Raw genomic sequence first — 12,848 nt, forward strand, 5'->3', positions numbered from 1 at the left:
AAATTCCTAAGCACAGAGAGTATCAATATATATTCACATATATGAAAATATAGTGTACTATCAAAAATATTTTTATTTTGAAATAATACATAAACTGAAGGAATGGATAGTAAGAGCGACTGGAAAAGATCATATTCATGCATTAAGTTTTGTCCCCACAATTGAAATTAAAAAGTAGGAATTTGTAATTTTGTGTAAAAGAAGACAAATAATTCTACGATAGACTTGTGGCTGCATTATTGGTTGGGCGGTCCATACAACACACACACACAAGATAGACACAAAACTGAATATCAGTCTCATTCTTCCATGCGATTTGGTCGGTTTTCTTATGCGGTCATCCTTCAAAAACGCATATTTTGGGTTAAAATTAAATTTGGCCGTAAACATGCGTTTCTCAGTTTTCATGAATTTTTACCATTCGAAAAAAATGCTCGTTGTTATGCTTTTTTTTTTTTTTTTTGACAGCAAACATTCACAGACTCATATTGACTCTGTAAACCAATGTGGTAACTCTGCATCCATATGTAAGACGAAAGACGATTGTTTCCGAGCACTGCGTGCTAAGCTATCTGCCTTAAGGTTCGCCGTCCTAGGAACATGAATGATTTCTGAGTTGAGGAAACTTCTTCTGAGAAGCTTAATGTCTTCCAGGTAGCTTTCAAATGCTGGCCATTCTTCTGGTTCCGAAACCATCTTCACCAATTGAGAACAATCCGTTGCAAACGTAACCTGAAATTGTCTTAAATTTTTCATACATTCTATTGCCCATATTAATGCCTTCATCTCCGAATGAAGAGGGGAGAGACATGCCTGTACATTCCTTGCCCCTAACAATCCATCAAAACCCGGGAGAGTGCTAAACCAGCCTTGCCCTGAATACAGGTCCTTATCCTTCCATGAACCATCTGTGAAACACCATCTCCCTGCATTCGCCTGGATGGGTCTGGTCTGTACTTCCTGTACCAAACTTTGATTCCTTAATAACTGCGCTTCAGTCCAAAGTGTTGATTCTAATTCCGCTAACTTAAGAGTGTCCCTCGGATCAATATCAATATTGCTAAACACTTTGTTATTCCGACTTTTCCAGATGTACCATATTATCCATGCAAACTGATGGTCCTCCATTTTTGGGTTAACTCTCCAAAAGAGATGATCCATATTGGCGAAAAAAGAGCTCATAGGAAAGAAATTCGGATTCGATGGTATCTTTGATAGCGTCCAAATTTGTCGTGCTGGAGGACATTCAAAGAACACATGGTTAATTGATTCCTCCTGATCCCCACACCGTACACAACATGTGTCTCCTTGTATTCCTCTTGCCTTTAAATTTTTCATAACCGCTATACAACCTGAAAGTAACTGCCATAAGAAATGCTTTATCTTTGGAGGACATCTTACTTTCCAGCAGTAGGCTTTAAGTATATCCACTGTTGGTCCATAAAATTCCGGTGGTTTTTCCTTGTCTGGATAGACTCGTTCCACTTGATACCCAGATTGTACAGTATATTTTCCGTTGTTAGTGAAATGCCATCCATTCCTATCTTCCATCTGATTCCTACTTAAAGGAATACTTTCAATAATTTTGACATCCTCAGGATCCACCAAAGTCCTAATTACCGATAAATTCCATGTTCAGGATTCCGAATTAATGAGAGAATCCACTGTGAGATCTGGGTAACTGTGATGAAGGTTTTTGTTTGCTGGTCTCGGGCGAGTGGATGGGATCCATGGGTCATTCCATACAGAAATAGATGACCCTGTTCCCACCCTTTTAATTAGTCCTTTACAAACCAGAGATCTAGCAGAGGTAATACTCCTCCAGCCATATGATGGGGAGTATGATCGGATCGGTTCCAGGGGTGAAGCATTCCTGTAGTACCGTCCTTTGAAAACTCGAGAGAAAAGAGTATTCGGCTTCTCGATCAGCCGCCACAATTGCTTGCCAAGCATCGCCGTATTAAAGTCTGTAAGATCTTTAAACCCTAATCCGCCATTATCTTTAGGAACACATAATTTATCCCATGATTTCCAATGTATGCCTTTTGTACATAATCCGCCATTATCTTTAGTTGTTATGCTTTTATATAGACAAATATAGATTTAATTAAAAAATTGTGCCAACGATAATTACTAGAATAAATTTAAAACTATAAATAGTCTCTTATTCAATCTTTTTTCAAAAATAAAAGTAGTCTTATTCAAATAAGTTCACTTATTCAATTCCTTTGCAGAATAATATATAAAGTTTTCATTTAAATTTCGTTTTTGATTGCAATTTTTTAACTGTGTGGAACTAGTTGAATTCCAATTTTGCTCTTTTTAATGACATAGTGAAGTTTTAGAGAAATGCTTATTTCATTAACTTATACAATCTAATTATCTAAATAATAACATTTTAGAAGAAATGCTTACTTCCGCTAATGTGTGTTCCTCTCAACTTACAACCATTTAGACCCAATAGTAAAAGTGCAGAGGAAAAATATTGTTCATTTGTAAGGAAGTAGGAAAAAAACATACTTTAGGAGCTTGGTTAATAATTAATATCAAAGAGAGGAGCACAAAAAAAAAATCACAGCTTTCAAAGCTTGAGTTATATATTATCGGCGAAACCCATTGTGAAAATAAAGTTCCCTCAAAAAAAAACCATCGTGAAAATAGTTTATAGAGAAAAAGACTAGGATAGCACCAAACCAAGTTTTTGTTCCCAAAGTAGCACTCAAGGCTCAAAGTCATAAAAATAGGTTTCATTAAAGAGGTAAATATACACTTATACCCCTTGGGTTAATTAATCCAAACCTTAGGGTTTAGAGTTAAGGGGTGAGGTTTTAGAATTAGGGTTTAAAATTTTATAAAAAATAAATACTAAAATAAAAAATAAAAATTTTAAAAACAGTTTCAAAAAGTATTTTTAAATTATAAAAAGAAAATTTGAAAAAAAAATAAAAAAAAATTTCAAAAAAAAATTTCAAAAAAAGAATTATAAAAATTTCGAATCTGAAAACATATAATCTGAAACTATAAAATTTTTTTTTTTCATTTTTTTCTTTTTATTTTATTTATTTTTATTTATTTTTATTTGTTTATTTAATTTTAAACCAAGGGTATTAGGGATATTTTACCCTTTAATGAATGTCATTTTTGTGACTTTCTCTTTCTAGTGCTATTTTTGAGACATAAATTTCAAAAGGTGCTATTATTGACAATTGCCCTAGTTTATATTATCGTTATTTTGTACGTGCAGGCAGAGTCGTGCCTAAGGCATACAAAATGAGGCAATTGCCTTAGGCCCCCTCCAAAACTGTTAAATTTAGGGCCCCTTTTTTCCCTAGTACTTAGTTTAATTATTTATATTAATTTCATTTAATTTTATAATTTAGTTAATTGTTATATCACATGGTAGTTTGTACATTGAATTAGGATTCTTGAATTTGCAACGGTAATATTATCTATTTATACTATGAATTAAAGATATAAATTTATAAATAGATATATAGTTTTATTTTTCATGGTTGTAAATAAATATAAATATCTACTATATTATAAATATCTTATTTTTATTTTCAATATATATATATTATATTCTATAATTATAAAATTCTAAATTTTTGGTACAAATATAAAAGTTTGTATAATTTTATTTTATTAATAATTTTTGTAAGAAAATTTAAACCTAGATAAAATTATATTATTTGTCTCGGGCCCTCAGGGTCTTTCGCACGGCACTGCGTGCAGGCTCCAGTTATTCCCTAAATTTACCTTTCTTCCTATCATTTTCTAGCAAATTGTAAATATCTTATCAGTCATGCTCAATACCTTCGTCATTGGCCGGCTCATCATTATATAAGATGTTGAATCATATTTATTCCATTTTTAATATAGAATTTGTTATTGTCGGTTTGCATGCATATATCTAGTAGACATGTGTGGAGCTTTCTATGGTTGTAAATTTCACGAAAAATGATATCGCTTGCGAAGAAGACGGCATTTATGGAAGCATTTCGACGTTTGTTAAACTTTCAAAGTCAGTTGGGGGTAATTCTTGTATGTGATGTTACTGTTCGTAACCCATATTGTGGGATACTAAATTTAGATTCGGATATGGAAAGTCAAAATGTAGGATATGAAAAAATATGAAAGTGAAACATACATAAGATATTAATTAGTACATAAGAATACAAACAACTAAATAAATGCAAAAAGAGCCAAGAAAAAGGGTTGACAACCGCCAAGAAGGCCCAGGCCACGAAATGCCTGTGGCTCCCTTGTTCCCAATACATTATGTATGTATAATAGTTACTGTTCTAGATATTTTCCAACTACGTAAGATATTGTTATAATTATTTCTTATATTAAATTGACGTTAGAAGAACTGTTTTTATTACTACAACATTCTAGTAGGAGAGAACTTGAATGTGAAGGATACTAGATACAAAGGTCGGTCGATCCATGTAACTAACTTGATACCGCTGATAAATAATTGCAAGGAAGGGTCCATTATAAAATTTTGACTAGTAATATATTAATTTAAGAATAAAGTTGGTGAAATAAATAAAAACTAAATGTTCAAGATTCAATGTCAGGAAAAGGTACACAATTATAGTTATTATAATAAATGATACTACCTTACTATATATACAGATTTGATGACCAGTGAGATTGTTTTGATGGGTAGCATTAGGTTTTCGTCAGTGAACGAAAGTTTAGAACACACAAGAATGTGAAAGATACGATCCGAATCTTGATTTATAGAGCAAAATATATCTATAAGTATTAGAATAATGGGGCGGTGAATGAAGGGTCCATAATTATAGAAGTGTGACTATTATGTATTGACATAAAAATAAAGTTGGAGTTCTAAAATTTCTATTATTTATTGTAAAGTAAATTATGTCACATAACTACAAAACGGATGACTAAAAAGATTGCATTGATAGGTAACCAAATCCAAAGAAATTCTATTGGGTAAAACGAATACGATTTCGGAATTTTCATTTTAGTGAGGACAAGACTTTTAATAATAAGTTCATAAGACATTTAGGTTTTAGATTAGTTAACCAATTCTAGTATCATCTTTCTTAAACCTCTTTCAAATCCTTAAATATATATCATCTTCTCGAACAGCTTGAATCTTTTTTTTTCTTTTCATATTATTACTGATTTAACCTAAAATTTACAACTTGGTTAAGTCAATTACTAAATCACAATTAATGTTGAGTTTTCATTTTGCAGATTTAGCGAAAGAATTATTTAAGTTTGTTTATTATTTCTTTTAAATCACTTGTAATCTATGTAAAAAACGTAGGTTTTTAGATTCTATATGTAAGAAGTTTTAACCAAAATTTGCAAGACACAAAAACCACAATCCTGCACTTTTAGTGGACAATTTATATAGACCTTGTTTTGTGAAGTTAGAGGTGTCTTATAGTACAAGATATATAATGCAACCAATAGACAATAATATCACATATGATATCATTAGTTACATAAAATAATAAATAATATATAGTTACTTTTCCTATATTTTATCGCTTTTTATTAAGTTGTTATTTGTTTATTTTTCAGCAGAATAGGAAATAAGTAGTTTCTTGAAAAAGTCAAGTTAGAGGTAAAATATATCGAAATCTGAGGCAAAAATTTCATCATTTTAATATTTTATAAATTAAGTTGCATATAGAACGAATTTAATACAAAATTTATCAAACCAGTCATATAAATCCATGATATTTAATTTTTGTTCTTGGATGAATATGAAAAGTTGACCAATTTTAATTGATATTTGAGTTAAATGTATTTGCAATATATATACACACATACATATACCTATATTTTCTCCACCCTATGCTAGCTAAAAGCCAATGGAAGACTCGTATGAATTAAATATGAACTTATTTCCTTCCCTATTTATCATTTTCTTTAATTTATGGTATAAATCTTAGACTTGGAACATATAGAAAATGTATGTTTTGGAAGGGTCCATGTCCATGACTCCAAATCGAAGTCACGCACGCGATTTCCTATCCTATACACCCATTGTCCGTGGCTCCAACTCCAAGTCATGCACGCGATTTCCTATCCTATACATCTATTTTTTACATTAATAAAATATAGTTTTTGACAAAGCACATAAGCTAAATTTTATTTTATAGTTTTAGATTACTTTTTTTTTAAAACTAAAATAGAATTAAATTCGGGTCTATTAAAAACGCAGACCTAAGCACCGGGTGAGAAGTGCACCCCACAAAAGTTTTAGATTACATTCTTGTAGATTTTTTTATATCAGTTAAAACCATATAAATTTATTTGCATTTTAGTTTTTTATTTGGTTTAAAATGAAGATATATTTAATCTAAAATATGTCCCAATATACTAAGCTAATAAATAAAAGCCGGTTTTGATATCATGATGGCCTAATGGATTTCTTCTATTGTTTATAAATTCCGTAAGTTTTAGTCTGCGACATACAGTTTGAAAATTCTCTCTGTACTCAGCTTATGCTATTTGTTGTACATTCATAGATTTCTTTTGAATTGAAAACACTTGATAATGTTTTTTTGTCATTGAATGTGTCCTCAAGGGAACTACCAACCAAACCGGCTGTAGTTAAACAAAGTAGCAAACAAATTGAAGAAAAAAAGGATGCCAGTAGGCACCATAAAACCCTAACAAAAGGGACTAGAAAATAAAACAGAATTTATCAAAACTCGAAGACTCTAATGCTGCTTCGAGATAACTGATAGAGGAGTCCTCAGACAGCGCCTGCTGCTTCCATTCTGATGCGAGTGTCAAGCCAGTCTGGACCATACCTAGCCAAGTACTATTGCTGCCATTGAAAACATTTGATAATTTAAACAAGAAAGTGATATAAAGCCAGTAAAACGTAGAGTAAGGTTCCGCAAACCCCACTCTTCTTTCGTAGAAGCCCCACTACCACCTCCCTCAGCTCTCTTTTGACTTGATATTTTTCATTAGTTTTCCATACTGAACTTAACCATAACAATTTCTAAATCAATAATTAATATGAAACAACTTAGAAATGGTATAAGCTAGTATATAATTAAAACATTGTAGGGGAGATGGTTATTTAATATTCATAGATATGCTATACAAAAAAGTTGTGAAGAATATGCAGGCTTCTAAAGTTCAGCTTCTTACTGACTTTTGGAAAATTATAAGGGAGTGTTAGCAACAAAAAAAAAGCCACATGGAAAGTTTGTTTCGCATTCATATTTGTAAAAACAATAATTTATAATGAAGATATGGTGGGCCAAAAAATCATTTAAAATTTAAAATGAAAACAGTTAAAGAACGTTCACGAAGCAAATGAAAAACACGTAAATATATTTATGACGAGTGAAATAGTGAGAATTTATAATACATATTATTATATTAGTGTTATAGGCCACCAATCAGAATTCTTTGGTCGGTTTAATGAATAATTTAACAAGAATATTCCAAAACTTAGTAGGAGGATTATTTTATTTTAATTTTCGAGACCTGATAACAGTGACATATTATCGTTTCTTATGGCCCTAAGCACAAATCCACTTAGAAAAAAGTTAACAAAAGCTTAGATTCGGAGGAGAAAATGTATGGCGTTTGAACCAGAACTCCTCACAAATTAACTTTAAAAACAATGTTATTATGCATCCTTTACGGTTATACCACTACGCACAATGAGAAGGCTTTGTTAATGTCTCTGCGTTTTTTATATAACAATGAACATTACATTCAATTAGATCAAAAACAATTAATAGGCTATTGCGTGTAACTGGAATCTAACTACATAATCTTATGAATTTTATAGGGTCTTAATACTTAGGTAAAAGGAGCTAATCAAGATTATATGATCTACCAAATGAATCATATACGTGCGTGTGTGTGGGATTAATTTCTTAAACACAGCCTTTAAAAAAAAAAAAAAATTCTTAAACACATCATAATACAAGCCTTGTTAAACTATTAGATATTTGTGTTTTATGACAACAAAGAACTAGATATGGAGAGTGAGAGAAAGGTCAAAACTCCAAAGGCACGGCTAAGAAAACAAAACCGTGTACACCATGTCCTCAACTTGACAAGTCTTTGTCTCCTCCTTAACTCACTCTGTCTTATTCTAGTTAGGTCTCAACTTCCAGAAACGACGACGTTTCATTCCGATTTAATCTTTTCTCCTTCTCTTATCTCTACCCAACACCACTCAGTTTCATCTCTCTTATTTCCCTTCCCTTGTTTAGTATAAAAACCAGCAAACCCTTAATCTTTTTTCATCTTCATCTTAATACACATGCATACACATATACATATAGTGTCTTTTTAGTTTTTACATATGGCAATTGTACCATCCACAACAAGCATCATCACCATGATGAGTAACCAAGTCAACAACAACAATGAAAAAGGTATAGAAGAAGATGCTCACAGAGGCGGCCACGAGAGTCGTCTTCAAAATGATGATGAAGCTGATGATCATGATCAAGACATGGTTATGCCTGGATTCCGATTCCATCCCACCGAAGAAGAACTCATAGAGTTTTATCTTCGCCGTAAAGTTGAAGGCAAACGCTTCAATGTAGAGCTCATCACGTTCCTAGATCTTTATCGCTATGATCCTTGGGAACTTCCGGGTAAATATAACATTCCACATGTATATTATACACAGAGATACCGCTACTTGAAACTTTTATTATATACACTAATACATACACATGATATACAATTTATTAAGATCTCTTAAACCTATATAGCCTTCTTATTAATTTTATATATGTTGATCTGCTATATTCTCATTTTCTTTCAACACTTCCTTCTTTATATTTTCACTTTTCAGAATAACTGATCTGCTTTTTCTGTAACCCAAAAATGGTAGTGTGTTTATGTAATGAAATTCAGAAGAATCTACCATCTATTCATTTCTTAAGCCTATGAAAATCTTTATCTCAATCACAACTTAATATATATATATATATACTTTTTTTTTCTTGACAACTTCATAAAATATTTATAATGGATGTCTTATTTTTGGTGTTATCATAAGATTATATATATGTATATTTGATGATACATATGTGTAATAATATACAGCTATGGCGGCTATAGGAGAGAAAGAGTGGTATTTCTATGTGCCAAGAGATCGGAAGTATAGAAATGGAGATAGACCAAACCGAGTAACGACTTCGGGGTATTGGAAAGCTACTGGAGCTGATCGGATGATCAGATCAGAGACTTATCGGCCGATCGGATTAAAGAAAACCCTAGTTTTCTACTCCGGTAAAGCTCCTAAAGGCACTCGTAGCAGTTGGATTATGAATGAGTATCGCCTCCCTCACCACGAAACTGAGAAATATCAAAAGGTATAAAGTCATCATTAATCAATTCTTGGTAAACACATATATAGAACCCTAGCTAGCTAGGTATCAGCCTTGCAAATTTGAAATGAAATCCCTAGATTGTTTGAATTTCATATCTTGATTTAATGAACATTTATTGATTTTCGTGTCAAAATTGACTCGATAAGATCCAAAACGCTTGTCACGGAAATAATTAAATGTAAGGCGGCGTTTGCGCTTAAATCCAGAAAATGTTCATGCCATACGCATGAAGTCTTTAAATTACTAGCCATGGCCCATATGTATTAGTAGAAGGCATTAATAAGATAGCTACCTGCGTATACATACACACAACTATCACATTCAAAATTCATATATCTAGCTACATTTATTTATATATACCTTAATTCTTGCAGAGGCTTAGTTAGTGATCTTACAATTCATCACATTGTTCCTGCTCCTACATTCATGACTGATTTTTAAGTTGCCAGACAGTTTTTTGAAAAATCCTATGGCAGATATATAAACCTTTATATAAACTTATGATTGATTACTTATAAATAGTAATGTACATGTTTACTGGCGAATTGATAGATACATTATGTATTCGGTTTTGTTGCTAAAACACCAAGCTTGATATAAAAGTTTACAAATCTAAATGAGTTTACGGAAAGCATGACTAAGGAACTACAAATATATAATCAATTTGTCTTAAATCCCAGAATTGAAAAATGTGATCTGATTTATGTATCACAATCTGACATATGTGTATATATGTATACGTCAAATGAGAGTACTCTACCAATGAATCTTCATATAGTTGAAATCATATTCTCTAATATTCATATATAAACTTATAACAAGATATGTATCTCAAGTCTCTGATCAATGTTTTTATGTATATATATATAGGCTGAAACATCATTATGCCGAGTGTACAAAAGGCCAGGAGTGGAAGATCATCCATCCTTGCCACGTTCTACATCCACAAGACTGCATAACCATAACTCATCATCATCATCCCGCTTGGCCGTGAGACAACAACAACAACACCTTCCTTCCTCTTCTAATCATTCCGACAACAATCTTAACAACAACAATCTCGACAAGCTCTCAACCGAATATTCCGGCGACGGTAGCACCATAACCACTACAAACAGTAATTCTGACGTCACCATAGCTTTAGCCAATCAGAACATCTATCGTCCAATGCCTTTTGATGCAAGCAACACACCAATAATATCTAATCAAGAAGATGATGAAACCGCAATAGTTGATGATCTTCAAAGACTCGTTAACTACAGCCAAATATCTGGTGGAGGTAACATCAATCACCAATACTATCAAATTGCTCAACAGTTTCATAATCAACAACTACTAAAAGCAAATGCGTTGCAATCGGTGACGGCAGCGACTACAGCAGCGTTAACGCCTCAAACGCAGGCGACGTTAGCGATGAACACGATCCCTGCAGGGACGATTCCAAACAATGCTTTGTGGGAGATGTGGAATCCACTAGTACCTGATGGAAACAAAGATCATTATACTAATATTCCTTATAGATAAATTAATCAGATTTTGAACATTACCAATTCCTTAAATAATGCTGCTTCATTATATCTATATTATGTATACTCGTTATGTATTTTAAACAAGTTAGTAATAGCTAGACTCCGATTGCTTTCTGGCTGCAATTATGTAATGGAACTGATTTTTCTACGTGTATCCAATTTATGAGTTATTTATATATGAACTACAACTTATTCTATCCGATTTAACAACGTATGTAACCGAACGGAGGTAACGATAAACATTTTGATCCAAGAATCGAACAAAGCAAATAATAATGAAAGTTTATATACTCGATTGTATTTTTTATATAAGAAACAAATCAAACAACACAAAGTAGACTAATTTAAATCACAAATTTCTAATTATGTTTTGGCAATATATATGTGTCTATATCGTTTTAGACTGTATCCAAGTTGTCAAACCTGATTAGTGCGACTCTGCGGATAAATAATCTATTAACTTTTCCTAATTCAGTAACATGGTGACGAAAATATATGAAGACGCTGGCTAGTTTTGTCTATACGTGTGTGTAAGAATTAGGGTTTGTTTAGCAAAAAAAAAAAACAAGAATTAGGGTTTGACGAAAATAAACCTAGGAAGTGCAATGTAAAAAAAACGTACGTTTTAAATAACATATCAGGACGAATGTCAGTCCAAAATATATAGTTAAACGCTTTTTAGTTTGGTTATCCCTTGTTCGAATATGTCATGTGTATTTTAATTAAGAAAAACGTTGATACAGTGGTTTTGTTCAAATAGTTGTGTATAACAAATGTTTTAAAGTATATAATTAGATTATTTTTTTGACATTTAATATATATATATAGCAGGTAATTCATTCAAAAGCAGATAATACTAAATTTCAACTCCATCAAATAGCATTGAAACAAGATTTTTTTTTTTGTTTGTAATTAACACGAACAAGATTTCCTAATAAACGAAATGCTGCTTGTCTGGTCGGGTGATATAAAGAGAAATTAGAGATTGATCAACGCGCATTCGCGGATGTTAATTTACTTTTTTATTAATTGAGATTTGCTTTTCTATTATATGTTTTGCATGTGTCCATATATAACTAATTGTATATTAATTATTTAAATATTTTCGAGGTTCATTGAATCAAATCATAATCGAATCAGTAATATGTAAGGGTAGGCAAAAAACCGAATCTGAAGAACTGAACCCGATCCAAGAAAATAGTAACGAACCTGAACCGAAATTGATGAACTGAAGTATTTCGGGTTCAAAATACTTCGGTTCAAAATTTTGATGAACCGAAGTATATCCGAACGGGTTCAAAATTTTGGTATTTAGAGAACCGAAACCAAACCCGATCTGAACCGAAGTATTTCGGGTATCCGAGTGTATCCGAAATAAATTTATGTACCTAAATATATTAATTATTTTTAGATTTAATGTATATTAAAAAACCATCCACAATATATAAGAATTTTTAAGTTGTCTAAAATACTTGAATATATATACAAATAGTCAAAAGTAAATGTATAAAATAACTAAAATATACTCAAAACACCAAAAATACTTAAAATATCTATTGATTCTCTATAAAATATTTAAACCAAACCAATTTATATGTTAAGTTTAGGTATTTTGACATATGTTATTCAAATTTATACGCAATATATTATTTTATTTATAGATTTTGAGAAATTTCATGTATATAATAAATTTTAAAAATTTAAAATCATTTAAATGAGTTATCCGAACCTGAACCGAATCCGCAAAGATCTGAACCGGACGCGAACTAAAATTTAGAAATACCTGAATGGGGGTGAAATATTTGACCCTGAAGACCCGAAACCTGAATAGATCTGAACCGAACCCGAATGGGTACCTGAATGTCCACCTCTAGTAATATGGTTACTTTTAGTTATTTGGTTATAGGTATTTTTAGTTTGGATAAAAAAAAAACCTGAATCAAATCGA

At 31.7% G+C, this 12,848-nt stretch overlaps 1 protein-coding gene across 2 annotated transcripts; it reads left to right on the forward strand.

Annotated features, from left to right (window-relative positions):
* Positions 1-3,107: 3,107 nt before the first annotated feature.
* LOC103853996 (NAC domain-containing protein 35) lies at positions 3,108-12,415 on the forward strand. 2 transcript variants are annotated; one of them, XM_009130897.3, is made up of 4 exons: positions 3,108-8,627; positions 9,085-9,353; positions 10,242-10,650; positions 10,741-12,415. In XM_009130897.3, the coding sequence occupies exons 1-4, from the start codon at positions 8,330-8,332 to the stop codon at positions 10,893-10,895; spliced, it is 1,131 nt and encodes a 376-aa protein (XP_009129145.1). In that variant the 5' UTR covers positions 3,108-8,329; the 3' UTR covers positions 10,896-12,415. The 2 variants fall into 2 exon arrangements, with proteins under 2 accessions (XP_009129145.1, XP_009129144.1); XM_009130896.3 differs by having other exon boundaries at positions 3,109-8,627; positions 10,242-12,415.
* The last annotated feature ends 433 nt before the right edge of the window (positions 12,416-12,848 follow it).

Source organism: Brassica rapa, chromosome A02 (assembly GCF_000309985.2).
Source record: "Brassica rapa cultivar Chiifu-401-42 chromosome A02, CAAS_Brap_v3.01, whole genome shotgun sequence".
Lineage (NCBI taxonomy): Eukaryota > Viridiplantae > Streptophyta > Magnoliopsida > Brassicales > Brassicaceae > Brassica > Brassica rapa.